General features: G+C 41.2%; 1 protein-coding gene across 1 annotated transcript in view; it reads right to left on the bottom strand.

The window, feature by feature from the left end:
- AFF2 (ALF transcription elongation factor 2) overlaps window positions 1-21,715 on the bottom strand; it is a 941,751-nt gene that overhangs the window by 95,366 nt on the left and 824,670 nt on the right. The window contains exons 10-11 of the mRNA XM_086918613.1: window positions 8,014-8,176; window positions 4,581-5,603 (exon numbers count right to left, since the gene is read on the bottom strand). Coding sequence (XP_086774739.1) covers window positions 4,581-5,603; window positions 8,014-8,176 — 1,186 coding nt within the window. The remainder of the gene's footprint in view (window positions 1-4,580; window positions 5,604-8,013; window positions 8,177-21,715) is intronic.

Consider the following 21,715-nt stretch of genomic DNA (forward strand, 5'->3'; position numbering starts at 1 on the left):
CTATTTTTAACTCTAATGCGGAGATGTTTTTGTAAATAATATTTAAGACACAATTGTTTTGTTTAACGATATTCTAGTACCACACTGTGCTGAATGTGTGCACCGGGAGGATCCAAGGTGCACTGAGGCTGTGCATTTGACAACACCACAGTTGACTTGATTTGTAGACTGTACTCCTTTCGGGGGCACTGGGATTACCCACCAAGTTGGTCACATGATGCAACCTGGGCCAGCACAGTATTATTTATTGTAGAGCAGTCACCCCCTGGGGGCTTTAAAATGTAACTTACATTGTTATGATGTCGTTTCGTTGCTCAGAGGCTGCAGGCCCTACACTTGCTATAGAAAAAGTGTACTGCTCACATCTCATTAGTCAATCGGTGCCAGCTCAAGATCTTTCTACAAAGCTGAAGGAAAATCTGATGACCCATTCTCACAAAATAGACACCATTTTGGCTTGTCATATCGGGGTCTAATTTCAGAGATCTCTTTATTTTTGGTTTCTTTAATAAGAAAACGCAGTTAGCTATACTCAAGGTTGAATTCTAACTGTTCTGTGTAAACTAAATATGCTTCTCTTTCATGTTTTTCTCTCAAGGAGAGACTATCAGTTCTTCCTATCTGGTGTAAAACATTTATAAATAAAGATGTGTAAGGTGTTGGGTTTAATGTGAAAACAATTGATACACAAACACACCCACACACCCACCCAAATGTGCGCTTATTAGATAAAAAGCATTTCTTTATGTTATAAAACCCTTACTTACATGCCTTAATATATTTTAAACTAAGAAAAATAATAGCATTTTAGACATGCTAGGAAATAATTATGAGACTCAAAAGTAGGTGGCATCACTTTCAAGCGGCTTGTGAAGTGTGAATAGGAATAGAACATTATTTTGAGAAAATCTATTTGATGTTGATATGCCTGCCATACCGAGTCAATGCAAGCACAGCAGATTAAGACATTAGAGAACAGCTGACAAGATAACAATCCCCTCTCGCTGCATACTTACTGTGACTGAAGTTCTAAAAGAATACAGATAATTTATTTTAGGTAGCAGAACACTCGAAGCGGTTTACTCGTTTGACGTTCATTTAGGCACATACCCTTTCCTAAGCTGCTGTCAACACCTTTCTATTACATTTTCTTCCTTCATTTCAAAATTTTGGAAAGCGGAGAAAACATTCTACAAGACAGTCCACAAAAAAAGTAAGAGATAGCATAGAAATCCGAACTGGTTTCCCAGGAGTACTTCCCCCAGAGTTTTGGCGCTAGCCCCAAGTGCGACTAGAAAGCATGTTCACAGCAAAACACTCACAAAGCTGACACCGTCTAAGGGAATGACACTTCCAATAATTCCTTGGCAGACACAGAGTGACACCTCTCAGTGATCTGTGGCAGATATAGGACGGCTTTTCTCAATGCTGCTTAGCGATCATAGGCTCGGCTCTCATGTTTGGGCTTCTTCATTATAGGGCGAAGGCTCCTGCTGAATGGGGGCATATGGGAAATGTGTATGTTCTGCTTCGCAACACGGTGGTATGTTGATCTGTGTCTACATCTATCAAATATATCATTGCGGCGTGGTATGAGAAAGATTTCGTGGCTCAGTGCATTCATTCAACCTCTGCAGGGGTATGCGGTTGAATTCTGGTTGGTTCATTCAAACGTTCATCCTTCCAATCTTCATGAGAAATGTACTATTGAGATGAGTAGCAATAAACATCTAGGTCCTCATTTATGAAAAGTGATGCATCGCTGCGTGAAAACAGCGATGCGTCACTTTTCATTGCGCCCTCCTTGCGACACCAATGATGCGTCATATTTACAGTATGACGCATCATGTCGCAAGGAGTTATAGATACGTCTGTATTTCCTACGTATCTGTAGGCGCAAAAGTGACGCATTGCTGGAGTGTGTCACAAAAGTGACGAAACTCCAGCAATGTGTCCTTTCACATGGGGCAAGCCCCAAGTGAAAGGGCTTGCGTCAGTCTTACGCCTGCTATGAGACAGGCGTAATATTTTGACGCATTTGAGTCCTAGAAGTGGCGCAGTGAAATCTCATAGATTTCACTGCGTCACTTCCATGACCCTTTCTTGCGTCAATATGCCCCCCTTGCATACATTATACCTGGCGCAGGTATAATGTGGCGCAGGGGTTTACAAAGTGACGCATCCACCTAGATGCATCACTTTGTAAATATGGCGCAACAAGGCGCATTTTTTACGCCACTGGTGCGTCACAAAAAGTGACACACCAGCGGCGTAAAAGTAACACACAGCCTCATAAATGAGGCCCTTACTATCTGACAATAGTGTCAAGAATCACCCTTGTGGTTGAACCCGTGAAATACGCTAATATATTTTTACTCGATTAAACATTTATTTAGATTTAGGATTTCCTGATCCCCTGTAAGGCACATCAGGGAACTAATGATTAGCAAATATCCCTTCTCTCAACATCCAAATAGTGTTTACGGTTTACATTTGCAGACAATTGAAAGAGCACAGCTAGGTATGCTGTCTCTTGCACTGATTACCTTCTCCATTTGGATTTACAGGTCTTCCAAACCTCTACCTGATTTAAATCTTCTGCTATCAGGTCGGTGAGGGATGGCAGGCAATTGAGCCCTTCCAGTTAAGTGACTCAGGTGGACATTAAGGACCACAGAGAAAGGGACTATAGGACCCTGGTGCGTGTTATGTTATGTCCCCAACCACCTAAGACGAATAGCATGGGATCTGAAAGAATGACTCCTCTTGTCCCTACTTCTAGCACCTGCTATTAAAAAGTCTGCTACCCACTACACATTCATACAATCTTCAAAACTAGATTTGTTGGGGTCTGGGCTAGGAAGTCACATGAATCTCACAGAAATATTGGTTTCAGGTATAATTTTCCTGCGAAACAAATGACTAGAAACTACATACAAGAAGAAAGTATGCATCATGTTTCTCTCACCTTCAATGCCAGAGACTGCAATTTGCTTATCATGCTTCAACATTCCTGCTTCATGGGAGTCTAGCTATTTGGGTCCCATCAGCAAAATAAATTTGAGGACCTTGTTCAAGTCACAGCTGGGGGATATGGGTTCCAGGTGTGCCGGAATGCTAATGTATTTTTCAAATTACAAAGACCATGTCAGTAGTTCAGTCACCTGTGGCTACTCTAGGCCTGAGGAAGGCCTGACTAAGATCGCTCCATTGTCTAATAGGCTCATAGTAGCTTTTGGGTATGGTAACCCATACACTTTATATTATAGTAAAGGATGTCTAAGTATACTGTGATGACAGCTAAGGAAGCATATACACAACTGATGGGTCCAATTAAGAACTAGAAGTGTAGCATGACTATATGTGTTGCATGGTGTGAGTAATGGGCACAACTCAACACATCCCCACGCACAGAACATAAGTACAGTGTTTACCAAGTAGGATGTAATATTAATCCAGTCACAGATTGACTTGGGAGCTATGGAAATTGCATATACATGATATGACTGGCATGTCTCACACACTCTTTATTAGGTTTGCACAGTGAGCTTCAGCCCTTGACATCAACACCACAAAGCCAGTAAGATAACAATCATGTCTTTAGACTGAATTGTGAAGCTGTGTATGATACACTGGGAGCCAGAATGGACACAATTAGGAAGAGGATTTTCTACCTAGTAAATTGTATGAGAGGAAACTGGAGGTACACCTCTACTTGTTTATGGTAATAATTTGTCACTAACATGAAAGTGATCTCCATTAATCGCTAATTTCACAACTGGGGCCCTCATTACGATGTCAGGCGGAAACGTTCTGCCCAACACCGGGCCGGATTCAGCACCGACTGAATCGGAGTTGATGGTTCCCCCTGACTGATTACGGTGCTTCCAAACACTGTTTGGAAGAACTCCCATTGACTTCTATGGGAACCTGTGTTCCGACTGTCAAGACAGGCTCCTATGGGGAAAATGGGTGTTTGCGGAAAACATTGCACCCTGTGGCGGGCACCCCATGGTGCCTGCCACACTGTACATGGTTTTACAGGGAGGTCCCTTGCGTACCTCCTCGACCCTTAACTGGAGGACTCAAGATGAGGGGGGCCTGCTAGGGACCACCAAAGTCAGTTTCCAACAGCGTTTTTGTGTCAGACAGACCGAGTCTGAAAGGCTGTAAGAATCTGACATTGTAATCGGTCGTTTGGAGATGCTGTCCGTAGAGCTGTACGGATCGCATTCGACTGACTCGGATTCTCAGATTGCTGGTCAGGACCAATTCTAAATGATCGAATAGTTCCCCTTCCAACCGTGAGCATCGTAATCGGTCAGGGCGAATTGGATTCCAACTGACTTGGGGGAGGCTTTCCGATCAACATCGTAATGAGTCTCCATGTGTTGTATTAGCTATAGGACCTTTACACAGAGAGACCAACAGAGAAAAGTACACTGATTCATTCTGAAGTATTTCTTCATGTGTTTGCTTAACATACCTTTCATGTTGGTATCTAAACAAATACAGATTAATGTAGTGTCACACAACATAATATTCAAGCAGAAAATCAATAAAACTTATATATCACTTACCTTGTACTTTCTTTTTGATTTGAAGAAGGGTTTGTCAGGTGCTGGTGTGGGGGTCTTTAATCTGTGCTTGGCATTTGTCTCTTTTGTTTCAGTCTTTATGGAAATGGATTCCAATGTGTCACAACCAGGAATTCTGGAGAGCAAACTTAGTTCTATTTTCACCCATAAGGATTTAATGTCTTCATATTCCCGTATTGGAGACAAAAGTTCATTTTGCACAATTGTAATGGGTGAGAATGGTGGCTCCTCTACGTCATTGATGTCTTGATTCATTGGTGTACCACTCCCACAGTCCATCTTACTTACAGTGGTGATGATGCTGATATCTTTCTGTTTGCTTCCATCTGTAGTTTTATTGCAGGGAGGGAATAATTTAACCTGTAAGACCTCATCTTGGTCTGCATTCGTATCTGAAAGAGATGAATCTGTTTCAAAAAGGTCTCTATGTGTTGGCACAATTTTACAGGGAGCTTTGAGTTTTTTCTTCTCTGTGACAGACTCATTGCTGGTCCGTGGTTCTTTCCTTGGAGCCGTTTTTCCAATGGATGCCTTGGTACGTGATTTAACTTGCTCTTGGGATTCTCGTGTATCTTGTGTATCTCGCATATCTTTATCTTTGGAAGTACAGCTTACGGTATTTGGCTTAGACCAGTGAAAGTCTTCTGTACTGGAAGTCCTTTCAACTTTTTTGGGTTGCTTTTTGCTAGCAGTCCTTTGTGGCACCGATTCATTTGGGGCTGGAGACTTTTGCTTTGTGCTTTTTGCCTCTGCAGTTTTGTGGGCAATCCGTATCTTTGCTTTTTCTCTGATGGGGCTAAGCAGCAATGTTTCTTTGGACTCTGTCTGTAGCACAGTAACAATAGACTTTTCGATGTTCTGTTCTTCAGACATTTGGTGGTTCTGAGGTTGGGAAGTGCAATCATCATGAGACTCATTTTGGCTGCTAATAATTGTCTTATTTGGGGGGTTTACTTTATTCAGCCATTTGTCAAGTTGCCATTTGTTGGTTGATGGAGGTTCCGGCTGTGGATTAGATAAAAATGTTACAACAGTAGACATTGTGAAAATGTGAACATTTTTAAAATAGGGCTGGACTCATCAACCCAGTCAAGTTTTCAGGGTATCTTCAATTAATATGCATGAGGTAAATATACACATGATGAATTTCATTGGATATGGCTTACATTCTTTTTTGCTGTGCTATTCTGAAAGGCCAACTAGATCTTACTATAGGGGAGGTATACAAATAAATTGTTAGTTTTAAATGAAGACTATTGCTATATGTAAATATTTTAGGTGCATGTTTAAAGAGCATTTAAGGCTCAAAAACAGTTGTTGCAGGCACAATGTCCTACCTGTTCATTATTTTCCATAAATATGGAATATTACATAATTGATGAGAACTGTTCATTTCATCCAATAAAAAACCGTTTCAGTCTGATTCATTTCCAACTAGCATTTTAGTCGTTAGGCATAACAATGCATGTAGATTTAGATCTCCCCAATAAAGGCCACAAAGATTCACAATTGCCCTTTGTTTAACTAGCACCCCTTCTCATGTAACGTAAATACAATTTGAACATTATGATTGCATTCAGAGATAACTGGTAACTGAATCTTCAAGACATGAGTGTCAAAACTCTTACATGTACAGACAGAATGTACTTCTTAGCCAGTGCTCAGTTTGTAAAATATAGACTGTTGGTGCACAAAGTGCTGCTCAGAAGCCCACGGATGGTTCCATTAAATGTTAAAGTGCCGAATACCAATTCTGCAAAGTCTTGAGTCCACCCCAGGTCTCTTTAATCCACAGCCAGACACTCCCTGCCCCTTTATCTCACTCTTTTAAGCTCCTGCTTTCTCCTTTTGTGGCGGTGTTTTTGTCTTTCTCTTTCTCCTTCTTTCCTCTAGGTGTGTTTTTCCCTCTGTTGCTCTCAGGAAATGCCTGATACGTAAAAATAAGTGGCAGTCCCTAAAAAGGAGTGCCAGCAGCTCCTCACCGGCAACCACCAGCTCAAATTAAGCACATTCTCTAGGTACAATTAGGGAATTTCAGTTCTTGACTAAGATACATCTTCTTTGTTTAAAGCTTGTTTTATGTTTTACTACACTTAAGCAAGTCTTATAGTATAGTATGCAAGTCATTGTTTCCAAAAATATTTTCCTGTTTCACAAAAATCATCTAGTTGGTGAAAACTGAATAAACATAAACAAGTTACAGGGAAAATACATAATTGGTACTGTGGAATATGATACATAAAAGGTAATAAGAGCATGAAGTTCCAATGAAGTCATTTTAGGGTTCTGTTGTCATGGTTGATTTTGAAACCAGTCCATCCTCATTGGACCAAACTACATAGTTAGAAATTAATATTTATATGATATATGCGTATGTGTTGAGTGCACAATGCTATATATTATCATTGTTGAAAGTGAGATTGTGCAATGACTCACAAGCGTCAGAGCTTTGAGTGAGTCATGATGCCCCTCCTCTCCCTCAACAATGGTTATAAATAAAATAGAATGCACTGCACATCTGCGTGTATGGTTTATGGCATGCTGTTTTTTTCAGGCTCAACATTATAAGCAAGTATATTTAATCATATTTAGAGCGAGAGGGTTTAAATCTGTAATAATAGCTAAGCTTGCGAGTATAGCCTTAATTCTTTCTTCTGTTACCTGGTCCTAGAATTGAATCTGTGAGACAATAAGCAATGTTCCCTCAAGTCCAAAGATGCAGCGTTGTTTATAGGAGAAATCACAATTTGTTTCATCACAGAATACCTCATGGTCCCTGACCCCACACTCAGGAGAACTTTTTTAATGATATTTTGCTTCATTGCACCGATGTCCTTGTGCTTAAGTTCTCAAGTACTGGTTAAATATCTTTGTTTTTTGGCCGTATTTATTTTCACTGGAAGGGAATTCATATTTTAACACAAACCCTCCCCCACATAAGGACACACATCATACTCTGATTTTACTTAAAATTGCCAATTAAATCACATTGTCAATGATCACATGGATTACAAATAGAATGTCCAAAAGAAAAAAAAATAGCTGTATCCATCCTAAACACATGCTTCAAATGCCACTAATGTCTAATGTTAAAAGGATATTCTGGGGATAAAATAGGTGGGTTTTTCTTTTTTCAATCTAGTCCTGTGTTTTTAGAAAGATTTGAGTGCTTTCAATATTTCTTTACTGTAAGTTATGACTGGAGTTTTCACTCATAAACCATGAAAAATCACACAACATTATGCACAGAATGATATATATTCCACAGTATTTGTAGAGAACTTTAAGCTGTTCAATATGTTAAAAAGTGCAATTGGAGGAGGTGTGCTTTTGCAGGTGCACATAGGTCCTTTTAGGCACACGCTGGCAAGTGTATGTGTGATCAGCAGCCTTGCTGGGTGATGTCACACCTTACCTCTGGTGTTGGGACTCGCGTCACCTTGTTGCACTCACTGTCACTCGAGCTGCTCTCGCTATCGGTCTCGGACTCTGAGCTGCTCTCCGACTCACTGGAGCTTCCAGAGCCACCGCTGGAGTGCACTAACCCTGCGTTGTGCGCTGCTTGCAAATGAAGGCCGCTGGGAACAAAAAAGAATAATATCTTCAGTGGACTTTCTCCTGCCTTTTGTGAACTGGAAACAAGAGTTTCCTGCGATACAGTGTCTGCGGCAAACAAAAGCATGCAACAATAGAGCGTTTCCTGAGTCACAGCAAAGTATATTTGAAAGAATTTTGGAAAGCAAGGTGGGCATTACAATTTAATGTTAATGATGTTATTATTTGGAAACACTGTTTCTGCAGAAGCACCCAGCATAGAATATTCACAATGTACAGTTCAAAAATAGACCCGGGTGACATTTTTATATTTTGCACATTGGGAGGGGGGAGGCGAGGAGGCCCCCACTGCAGCCGCCACCGCCAGGAGTCAATCTTTGCTGCCCACAGCGCCGCCGCCCCGGGACTACATCTCCCGGCAGCCTCAGCAGCGGCGCTGCATTCAGACATCAGGAGAGTGCCAGGAGGCGCCTTAAAGCAGCGCTCTGCTCCGCTCCGCGGGACGCCGAGCGAAGCCCGGGCAAAGGGCGGGCCCTCTGTGGCCCTCAGAGGACCTGAGGAGGACGGGACAGCCACCTCATTTGACTCTATCACAGGAGGAGGTATTGTGATGCTTCAATCTTTTTGACTATTTCGGCGTTTCCATTACTATTATAGACATTATGTCCTTTTGGGAGGAGCTCAACGCCCTGTGTGGCACAAAGTACGTCCCTGATGCATTAACCCCCCCTACTGTGGGCACTAACTGTGTTATCTCCAATGGCTACCCACGGGAGCTAGCTTCTCTGGTAAATAAAGACCAAAATCAAGTAAACGCTTCGCCCCTGGATCCCAACATTAGAGGGAAGCACAACAGTGAAATTGACAATGAGAACTATGCAAGTACACAAAATCTGTGCACCAGCCCAATATCATCTCCCTCTAATTTAACAACCTCAATGGAGGACACGGCCACGGACAAATTAGACGACCCTGTCTTGTCCCCCCAATTGACTTTATTGGCCCAAATTGAGCAACTGTTGTTAGCTGTCATTTCACCCTTGGTCTTAAAAATTAACAACTTGGGGGACAGGCTGACTAGCATCGAGGAACTAATCAAAAAGTATTCTCCTCCAACTAATATAACGGCTACTTCCGTCCGCCCTAACCCTCCCATCACCCCCGAAAAGCATAAGTCTGATATATGTAAGAACGGTGTAACTCAAATCCAGCCTCCCAGTATACCTACCCCAATAGGCCCCAAAGTAATTTTAAAACCTGCGCCAAAAACTCACACAGTGGCTAGATCCGCTCCGGTAAGAATGCCACGTATCAACTTACCTCCTGAGGCTGCCCCATATGTGTCTGTCCTCTCTGGGGTCCCTGCACTCAGCCAGGGAACACACGAATCACAGCAGGACCTGTTAAATAAGGTCATTTTCTGGCTACAAAACAATAGACCCTTGCCACCTGAGTTAGATGGTGGTATTCTGAGTGTCAGGAGGGTGGGGTGGTTAGGCACGCTGCCCAAAGACATCGCTGGGGACCTGGTGCTAATTAAATTTAAAAACAGGAATATCGTCCCCTATTTACGATTTTGCCACCCCAAAGAAACACATGGCACTATTCACATTTGGGACTTGGACGATTTTTACCCGAGCTCCCCACATATCCCGTTACATAGACCGACGGCAAAGAATTACTACTCCAGGGGAAGGGGACCCCGTCCCTATAGCGCAACTAACCTTTTAGCCTCCAATGGTTTTGAACTTCTGTCCAAAAATTGTATTTTTAAGACCCCACCACTAAGAGGCCACTCATGAGTGGCCTCTTAGTTAAACTGACAGGGTAGTATGTAACTGATAAGTATATTACTGATAGAGGTTTGCTTAATGTTCTTCCCCGGCTCCTCAGTATGTACGTATGACTTTTTGTTTTAGAGCTGTTTTACTGATAATGAAATCTTTCCATATTGATTAGCTGATTCATTATACCTATTTAATCTTGTTTTAATAACTTTGTAATGAAATGTTAAGGTGTTTATTTATGTATTGTTGATGCTTTTATGATTTTTAAACTAAAATCGAATAAAGCTTATCTGACTGACTGACTGACTGACCCAGTATTTCGCAGTTCTATTTTGATTCAAAACTACCAAGAATTATGGCATTGTGCCTGTTGGTGTAATTATGTGAAATTTGCCACAAAAAAATCCTACTGAGCACAGGAACAACACATTTAGGGAGCGTAGGCTGCTGCTGCTGTTTGTGTTCTGTTGCATTTAGCACTATTTTCTTAGCACAAAATGCATCCACAAGCCCATTTTGAATGCAATGGATAATTTTGCAGTGATTAAATAGTGCTACATGCTGGGTTACACTCCTCGCGTAATTAAGAGTAATCTCGCATAGTTTTGTTGTAATTTCATGTAATTACCCTACAGCAAATTACACGCTCACCCCTATTCCTGAAATGTGGAGTCAGTAAGTATGGATGTGCATGTTTGTTTACATGTTTTAGGTAGCAGAGAAATTCAAAGTGAGGATGACAAAACTGATGGTATTACAGCCAAGGCACCTCATACGACAACAGGCCATTGGTCATTGGGTCTTACACTGTGTTCCTGAATGTTTTCTTTATGTTCTAATTTTCAAAGAAAGTTATCACGAAGCATCAGAATTACATTGCTAAATCTTTTTCATAACTACCACAGGGGTTCCCATTGTGGGTCCAGGGGAAATTACCCATGCCAGATTTTCAGGGCAACTCCTAACTGTGAAAATTACTTTAGATTAATTTACACAAGTATATCCTATGTGAATATCATGAAAATGAGGCATGGATCCCTCTCTCCTGGACTTATGTTGGACATCCCATACTTTAAAATAGCATCTATAGCATACGCAGAAACAGCCTAAGTAATGGAGTCGAATACCTTGGAAAACATTTTTTCACATTTTGGAATGAACAAGGTAACATTCATGTATAAAAACATATTTCCATTATACTTAATGACATGAAACATTGTCTTAGTAAACCACTACAGCAGTATTTAAGATACAGCAAGAGTACTCATTAAATCTACAGATTTCAGAGATTTCTATGCGTAATGAGTAAGATTTTTGTGAATCCAAAAGAGGTTGGATTTGTACCCCTAACGGAGGAAAAAGCATGAAGGGCCAGAGTCACAAATATTTTGCTATAAGTAGGTGTGACTTACACTTGTAGCCCTCATGGGTTACACTTGAATTCATTGAGTAGGCCATGTATTCCTGGTATACTCCTGGAATTGAGTGCTAAATCAGAAGTACTACAGGAGTAAATCGTAGCAAAATATCTGTAAATCGAGGGCACAAGGATTAGTTTTTTGACTTTTAAAATAAGTCTGTGAAGAAATCTCTAGATCATTTGCTTACCAAGTATGAAGGTCAAATGGTATCACACAGTTCCATACCTCACTCACACCGCTATAGAGGAGAGCGACGCACACCCTATTCCACTCACAGCAATAATCTCACACACCCGCCCCCCGTTGCATGCTAGAGATATCAACACGGTGGATGCTACGGTCAAAGCCTGGCATAGACTGGGGCACCTAGCACACAAGACCCCACTATATGCACCAGCCATGATGCTACACCATCATCAGGAGCTCTCGGTAACTGGGGAAAGCGTCGGAATGTCTCTACTGACCAGAGCCGGTATTGATAGGATGGGAGACGTGTTCCAAGATGGCGAGTTCGTGGGCCTAGACAAACTGGGTTATGTTCATAACCAAACATCCATGTTTCGCTTCACATATTTCAGACTCACTAGAGCCCTGAGGGAGCACTACCCTACGTTCCCATCGGAGCCGGAATGCCTTGCACCATTGCAACTGTTAATCACAACTAATGATTTGTCACACCTGGTGTCTAGGCTGTATTCAGCCGCACAATCGGAACTAGACGGGCAAGAGTTGAAGGTCAAGGGGCGGTGGGATGCACTACTTGACACACCATTGTCTGATGAAGAATGGGCTAGCGCATGTGCCCTGACACAGATACTTACACCAAATGGTAATCTGAGGATAATTCACTTTAAATTCCTCCATCAAGTGTATTACACACCAGCGAAATTGTTAAAATTTGGGTTTCAGGAGGAGGACAGATGTAAAAGGTGTAACCAGGAGGGTGCGGGCTTTGCACATTTGGCGTGGGGCTGCGCCAAGGTGGAAGGATACTGGGGGGAGGTAACTGCCACTTTATCTGTTATGCTGGATGAGGAGGTACACTGTACACCCAAAATCTGCTTACTGGGGATAGTACCGCAGTTCAGGGCCTTGAAGAGGAAGTTCTGTGCGATAGCACTCTTATTGGCTAAGAGACAAGTGGCGCAATGCTGGCACAGTCGCAAAGTGCCGAAGTTAAAAACATGGTTGCATGACATGTCCACCTGTCGTGACAAGTTACAAACTTATGAAGAATTGTTACCAGCTAAGTCGCGACCGAAAAATATGTGGGTTTATTTGGAGGATTATCTGACCTCTCTGCAGGATGAGGAGGAACTTCCACCCATGGACTGAACGGGTTGAATGACTGCATGAGTGCTAATGGGACGGGTGTGGGATGACGGCGGGAAGAGGAGGAACCTAAGTATGTCAACACAACTGCTGGGTAGTACACTAAGGTTACACTGTACGGTCTGAATTGGGGTATGTTGTTATGTTGTTCTTGTTATTAAAAGAGAAAAAGTGAGACTCAGTTTCTAAAACCAGCTATTAGCCATACATACGATAACCTACAGTATTCTGCGACATATGTAACATTCACTCACAATGTTGGTTAATGGAATAAACGTAGCGAGCCGGCCCCAGGGTTGTAGGCTCAGGCTGTGTCAACTGCTTGATTTTCAATAAAGGTCTTGCGCAAAAAAAAAAAAAAGTATGAAGGTCAATCTTTTAATCAATGCATATTCTGACTATAGTTTTGCGATGATATTTAGTTACAGAGGGTTGAACCAGCACAGCATTTTATGTTTCCAAAAATGTTTTGGTGCACAATAGCAAGAAACAGTCAACCAATCTCCCCTTTCTCGCTACCACCCTTTTGCCCTCAGCTGTCACATCACGCGTTATTGTGAGTTTGAACTACGGTGGCATAAGTGGGCAGGTCTTCCCACTGAAGTCTAAGGGCCATTTGTGTTTTGGCTATTTTCAGTACTCATAGGTGACCTGGGCAGGTGAGTTTTCCATAATACACTGAGAAGTGTTCCAGGAGAGCTTCTATATTTAATGTGGGCATAATTTGTTCTGACAGACCCTTTCACCTGCAGCTAAAGTAACATAGTGCAGCATAGAATGGCTCATATGTAAGTCAGAATAACTGTGGGATCCTAAATGAAAAGGGGCATCTTTCTTGACTTTGTGTCCTGCATAAATTAGTTTGTTGAAAATCTCAGTATTCATGTTTTGATACCATTTGCCAGCAGCAATAATACTTTGTCAATTCCTGTTAAATTTGTTAAATAAAATAAGTATTTAATTGTTAGAACTGGGGGTCTCTAGTTGGCAGAGGTAGGTACCACTGTCCAAATAGGGACCCTTTTTTCTAGTCAGGGTAAGGAGGAAACCCTCTGAGATAACGCCTGCTCACCATCTAGGTAGCTTGGCACAAGCAGTCAAGGCTACTCAGAAGGCCATGTGTACAGTATTTGTACCAACACTCACAGTAACACAGTGAAAACACCACAAACTGACTCCACAACAGTTTAGAAAAATAAAGGTATTTAATCTTTACTACCCGAGACCAAAACAACAAAAAACCAACATACACAGCTCGAGAATATGGTTGGAAAAGAGTTCTCTAGGTTGCGATAGAATAATCCACAGTTACGTGAAAAGTTCACAGTTGCGTCATGCTTAGTCGACAGTACCTTTAGTTGCAACAAAGTTCCAAAAGCAGAAGCCGGTGCGGTGGAAAACAAGCAATGCGTTGTTCCTGAGACCTTGGGGAGGCGATGCCACAACCCCGCTGCAGCAGCGGGCGTGTTGCGACGAATCCAGTCAGTATGGGGAGGAAGGCTACTTGTGTAAATTCCGGGGTAGGTTCCATAGGAAGTTTGTTCTCGCAAAGGCATGATGCGACGATCTCGTAGGGCCTGCGACGATGTTCGCAGTGACGTGATGCGGTCCACAAGCAAGCGGTGGGGCATTCCCACCCAGAGACGACAGGCTCTGCGACGACGCTCGCAGCGATGGTGATCTTCCCGCAATCGAAGGATGCGTCGTCTTAGGCAGCAGCAACAGGCGCTGCGACGATCTCGACCTCCGTAGTGGCTATAATTTCTAGATAGGATCCCTGGAGATTTGTTTAAATCTGAATTGGTGATTTGGGGCCCGAATCAGCAGAGCCTATTCAATGCAATTCTCGGCGGCCTGACACCCCCGCAAAAGTGGGCTGGTGCGGAGATTATCCCCATTCATAAAAAAGGCCCTCCCCTAGAACTGGCAAATTATAGGCCTATCAGCCTAATCGATGTAACTCAAAAGATTTTTGCTCGTGTTATTCTGGGAAGACTGCAGAGCTGGATGGACGACCATAATATACTCACTACCCTGCAAGTGGGTTTTAGGTCTAAAACCTCCACTATACATCAGTTGTTTAGACTCCAACTGATCTATTGTAAAACGATACTGCTGGAGGGAGGTTCTCTTTATTTAACGGTTGTGGACCTTAAATCCGCATTTGATATGGTAGATAGAGACCAACTGTGGGACCTATTGCTTAAAATGGGGGCCCAGTTTATCTTTGCCAACAGCTTAAACGTTTACATGAAGGGACATTTGCTAAAATAAGATTTGGGAAAAGTGGGAAACTCTCTGCCCCATTCCCTGTAGAGAAGGGAGTGAGGCAAGGTTGTGTGCTCGCATTAACTCTTTTCTCCCTCTTCCTAAATGGGCTTATAAATGACCTCTTAGCTGTTAAAGACATAGATTCGCCTAAACTTGCTAACCGCAGAATACCAGCCTTAATGTTTGCGGACGACACGCTGCTCCTATCTAAAACACCTATGGGGATGCAGCGTGTCTTAGACGAATTCAGCTCATTTAGCAAAAAAAGGAATCTGGAGGTCAACATTTTGAAAGCAAAGTACATGGTCTTCCATGGGGATTCTACCAATTGCCCCATCCCAAAATGGATTCTAGACCCTTAGAAAGGGTGCCTGTTTTTGACTATCTGGGTCTCACTATGAATGAGAGAATGGAATGGGGGGCACAGATTTTTAAGGCAAACCTAAAACTAACTCAAGCGAGTGGGGGAATCTTAAAAGTTTATAAAAGTTGCGATCTTAAAGTTATTGGCCCACCTGCAGAAATATATAAGGTCCAAACTAGGGCAGCTTCCTTATATGGTGCAGAACTTTGGGGCTATTGCCCTACTAATACTGTAACTGTGAAAGAAAATAACTTCTTAAGGCATCTCTTGGGTCTACCCCAGAGCACTCCCCTAATCCCATTGAGGATGGACTTGGGAATTCCTCCCATTGCTGACCTGATTTCAGCTCGTCCACTACTCTATTGGTGTCAGTTATGGAGTACGCCAGAGTTGGTGAATTATAGAGAGGAACTGAAATCGGTTATGTCAATTTGGGGGGTGGGAAAGATCCCCTCGCTGTCATTTGTTCGGGAGACTTTTTGTAAAATATGGAGAAACTACCTTTGTCCGTTCCCGAGACTTGTTCTGTTACTTCCAAACAATCAATAATTTCTGCCTTGAAGGAATTTAGATTGACAAGAATCATGCAATCAACCGAGTCATCTAGTTTAACCTTGAAGTTCCTGGATGTAAAATTCCAATATACCCTGGAGCCGGCTTTAGACTTGATACAACCGCTTGTGGCTAAGAAATTGTTTGTTCAGTTTAGGCACTTGACGCTCCCCCTTTTTGCATTCACTAATAGATGCGTGGGAGCTAATAAATCTCTATGTCCCGGGTGCAATGAGTCAGAAGAGATGGAGATCCATGTGATCTTTTTTTGTTGAGCATACCATCCAGCTAGATCTAAATGGATTCTCCAACTTTGCAGGAACCTAGGAACAAGAACCTATAGAGAGGTCTATAGGCTACTAAAGCATGACATGCACCCGGGTGTTGTTGTTGCTATAGCAAAATTCTTATTTGCAATGTGGTGCAAATGCAGATGTTTAGTGAGTTGTCTGGACTGAGTAGTAGATGGTGTTGTTTTTCTACTGATCAATCTCCTGATTTTAAAACGTATTAATTGATGTTGAAATCTTTTTACCTCCCCTGATAGTTTATTTATTCATTCTAAACAAAAATTTTAGTATTCTATGATGGTATTTTTACATCTTGTTTTTAAAGATTGATTATATGGGACGCTCGATTCTCCCTAATTGTTACCAAGGGTTAACTTGTAGAGTGGTAGTCTCCCTTTCTATATTGTTTAGTCTTTGATATGAAGGTGTTAAATTTAAGGGAATATCTATTGTAATTGTTTTCATATTGTATAATGTTACTCTATGATGTGACATTTTTTTTTCTTTTTTAACTATGTGGTTTCTTATTGTGCTTTTATGGCAGTATTGCCAAAATAAAGTTTTCAAGCTGAACTGAATAAGATACTTTTGTATTGCATTACACAAACGATACCAATGCTGTGTTATTTTACACATTAAGAAGCAGTACTTGAGTAAATAAACAAGAATGCCAAGCACTCTGATCTACAGAGTAATAGACATAAATATACATATGGAAGTTGCTACATACTCCCCTAAATAGTGAAGGCCGTGATCCCTGCCATTCACACATGAACTAGCAGAACATACAGTGATAATGCACATTCACCGCGCTCGAGTGCACCACTACATGTATGAACTCCACTAATACCTGAAAAAAAAGACCAGCAGTTCACAGACCAAGGAGAAAGGGTGATGCACCAGGCAATGTGTGAACTACATCAAACGGAAAACATGCTCACCGTAACCGGGTGAGGACTGAAATACAAGGTCACCTCCTTAAGGAAAAGGACATCAACAGCTCACATTGACCCAACGATTCAGCAGACACTCTCACGCATACTAGCTTTTAAGGGAGTAGGCACGCCATTCCACAGACTTCCTACCCTGGAAATACAGATGACAAAGTTGTCTCTGTTATTTGTACATCTTGGTAAAAGTATCCACAGGTACCCAACAGCCACCAAGTGACATTCAAGTTATAAATGCATTAGCACAAGTTTTACAACTTGGATCCAAATCCTTTAAAAGGTGGTCCAAACCCCTGCGTTGAAGGGAAAGACGTAAACAACACTTATCCTTGTGTGGGATACCATACAGACTGCTCCAAAGGTGACAAAGTTAAATACAATTATGTATGATCACCGTCACTCATCAGTACACCTAGGTTCAACTGGTTGTGAACAGCAACTTACACTTATCCATAGAATATTTTGCCTTGGGTAGAGGTGGCCTAACTGTACTCAAAGTAAAAAATTATGTAGGTAAAGAAAGTAAAAAGGAATCAATTATCTAATACACATTTACATATTTTGAAACATAATTATGGGTTTCTTCTTTCAGTGCCCTGAGTATTATGTTTTCATAATATTAATTTTTGCTTCAAATATGACAAGGACCTAGATAATATTATAGCCATGTAATGTAAGTCATATTTACACATCAGCTGTATATTATAGCACACTCCCCTTGCCATCTCATTATGTGGCAGTTTCACAGCAGACGTCTAAACCGTGCTCTGATTAATGCACCATACCTTTTTTCATGTGGTTTTGTTATAATGTGTTTTATTTCAGTTGAACAAATCTAATGCTACTGTCACTGCTTAGTCCATACTTTATTTGCAACACCGAGGCAGATAAAGCTTTATATCCCTTGCAACATAACATTAACCCATCTATAAGTGGTTGGTCCCAAGATATGTAATTAAGGGTAATGCATTCCTTCAAATAGGAGGACAAATTATCTGAATGTAAAATGTGTTTTCAATTTATTTATACTGCGACTTCAGTTGCAACCTTCCCAATGGATACAGGTAAAAGAGACCACTTCCCTTAATTTAACCTCTTTCAGACAAACTTAAAGACATCATAGAGCAAAGTTTGCCTAGATAACTCATAATTTATCATTAAACAAATTGTTCATTTACATTTGATAACATGATTTCAAACGACATATTACAGCTTTAACATATGCATTTCAATTAGCTTTGTAAGTAAATATAGATACTAAGAATGACAAAGCAGCACCTCCAGTATCTCAAAAAAGCAAACATTTGCTTGGCAACTTCATGCTCTCTTACAATACTTAAAAAAACATCACTGGGAAGAGATGGTACTTGGGTGCAGCTAATGCTGTAGGCTGCTGGAGTGTACCTGCGCCTGTTACATATATGTTCTGTCAATTGGGACTAGAAGCATACTTTCGGACAGAGGCCTGGCACAATGTTCACAAGTAGAAGTCTGGAGCCAAGAGGGCTGTGTCTCTAATAGTGCCTATCCTTGTGTTCTCAACATAGATTTATTAACCTGGGGTCCCCTCGTGTTGTACAGTCAATAACAGCAACCCCATTCAGGAAGCAGATGAGCGGCGGGATCCCGCACGCACCCACTCAGTTGATTGCAAAATGTAGACAAGCTCCTGTGTTGTCTTCTGGCATACAGCTCTGTTTTGCTTAGAGTGTGAGGTTGACCACTAAAGCCTTATGGTTCACTTGGTTAATATGTTTTTATAAAACATGAATTAAAAATTATGTTACTTGAGGTGGATTGTTCACGTTTAAAGAAAAGTTAAGAGGTGCAGTACATATACCTTCCTTGAATGTTTACGAAGAAAAAAGTGAAAAGAATGCAAATTACGGTGGTGAAATTTGGATTATAGCTATCTGCTCTACCCATTGAGTAACTACTTGAAGATCTTTTGGGACTAGTGATAATGTTAAAGTTAACAATGATATAAATAGATGAAAAGACATAGCTTCTCATTTAAAGTTTGGCTGGCGTCCTGCCGTCCACCAGGAAAGCAGCGGCTATTATTACTGCCAGTCTGTTGGATTAAAACCCACCAAATTTAGAGATTCCCTCCAGCCTCCAAGTGATCACTGTCCCTTGAAAGGAGCTGCTGGCATGAAGGCTCTACTAAGTCCCAAAGGTTTGCTGAGTGGCCACTAGGTTTCATGTAACTGTTCAGTAAGTTTTTTCAAAAATAAAAACGCCCAAAGTAATTGAAAATAGATCAGAAGGCTTTCATTAGTAGGCCCGAGCAGAGAAAAACACATCAGACCGTCCACTCTAAATAGAGTCATTGGTCATATACACTTACACAACAACCTTGAGTATGTTTGGTCATCTGTGGAAGGCCTCCACCGACAGAGCCAGATGGAAGAAACTTGAAAGTCCACCTGACCATATGTAGAGCGTGTGGACCATCAGTTTGGTGAAGAGGATATTGTACCATATTTGTGGCAGAGTATCCTGTCCGACAAACTCTAAGAAAACTCCATAGTCACTTATTTACTCGATTTAAATACTGATCTTACTCCTCTGAGCCTTTACAAGCCAGCACTGGTGAATTCTGACTATCTGGAAAGTGGTATTCACCCAGTATCTGAGGATTGTGACAGGGAGGTCGAGGACATGAGAAACTGAGGATCACTAGTAAACAATTTAGCCATCAATTTTCAAAGGACTGCACATAATACTTCATTGATATTATGTTAGACCTTAAAACTTCATACTACAATGAAATGTACAATGTCCACTATTTGTACTTCACTGAAATATCTTCCCTTGTTTTGTGTGAGGGATAGTCCCAATTTTTAAGCCAAGCTTGCCCAATATATTTATTGTTTGCTACACAATTGCATGCATTAATGTAAGGTTGTAGCAGTTAATGCATATCATCTGAGTGATAAAATGTAAATAATTTGTGATTATGAAAATTATGCTGCAATACCAACAAACAAATTAAGAACCTGAACCACAGAAATTAGACGGAGCAGTTGTGATGGACAAAATGTTTGTTGTGATTGGACGGCCACAATTTTTGGTATTAGGTCCCCATTCGCTATCAGGAACTGTAGACAGTATGAAGTCTATGCAGCAAGCTTTGATGCTGTGCTTGCATTTCTCGCTTGTCTCACTCTGAAGTGTGCCTACTATTCTGTTATGCTTTGGCTCGAAGGAGCCACTTGAGTTTATAAAAAAGGGCTTTCTAATGTAGCAAAAAAAGTTGCCAGCAAGGGGTTTATTTGTGGATCTATGTTAGACAGTATAGCGCAGTCTGTATTAGTTAGACTTGGCAGCTGAATAAAACAGTTACTGTTCAAAATCTAATGAATCTGTTATCCCAAAACTATAGAAACTACCACACTAGCCCTATAGAAATGCAATGACTTGGACAGATTCTAATTCAACAACAGACTTGTGTTTTCTGGCAGTGAATGAGAAATGAAACACAAGAAAACAAGAGAAGCAACACGAAAAGATTAATTTTTGGAAAAATTATTATTTTTTATATTGAAATAAATCAATGAAAATCAAGGGTGTACAGTTATGGACAATTGCATGTGTTTCTAAAGTAAATGGAACTGAACAAAACAATCCATGTATAATTGCATTAGACACATTTTGTCAATTGAGATCAATATTTACAAAGCTGAAACCAGTTAATGTGGTAGTCAGAAGGATGACTGGCAAATCTTGTTTGGAAAATGGACAGGCAAATACACTTACTTATTTCATGACTGAAACAAAGCTGTAGATGAACTCGCTCTGGGTATAAACAATTTATTGCCTGTAGGGAAGGGAGGATATCACAAACTTTTTTTTTTTTTTTAAACAATTCTACTGCCCAAGCCCGCAAGGGTATATTGGGTTACCCACCCCTACTTCCAGTTCTAATGTAGCAGGCATGGTCCACCATGCAGTCTTAAAGCAAGGAAGTACACTTACTTGTATTGCCTTTAAGAGCACGCATTTGTCAGTACTTACTGATATAGCTACTCCTCTAAGATACAGGTATAGTTGTAAATGTGTATCCCACTGCTCATGCATTTCATGTGCAAAGGACTGTAGGGCCAACAATGCATAGTGGCTTTTAGACCTGTCATCATTAGGGTGGTCTTCCCTCAAATATTTTGCCTGATTATCTCCTCTTTCTGCTGCATCTCTTTGTTTGCCACAGGAATCTGGGCACTTTACCACAACTGACCAGTGCTAAAGTGCATGTGCGCCTCCCCTAAACATGGTAATATTGCTGTACACCGAATTGGCATATTTCCTTCACTTGTAAGTCCTTTTTTTTTATGGTGGTATACCATATGCCAAGTGCCTGAAGACTACATGCTACAAGTGGGCCTGCAGTATTGCTTGTGCCACCCACACAAGTAACCTTGCAAACCTCTCACAGGCCTGACATTGCAGGGCCTGTGGGTACAGATTACTGACACTTTGACTTATCATTTCAAACTACTTGCCATGCCTTAAACTCCCCTTTTATTACACATAAGTCACCCCTAATTTGGGCCATAGGTACCCCATAGGACAGAGTGCTGTGTGAGTAAAAG

The sequence above is a fragment of the Lissotriton vulgaris genome, chromosome 4_1 (genome assembly GCF_964263255.1).
Source record: "Lissotriton vulgaris chromosome 4_1, aLisVul1.2, whole genome shotgun sequence".
NCBI classification, from domain to species: Eukaryota; Metazoa; Chordata; class Amphibia; order Caudata; family Salamandridae; genus Lissotriton; species Lissotriton vulgaris.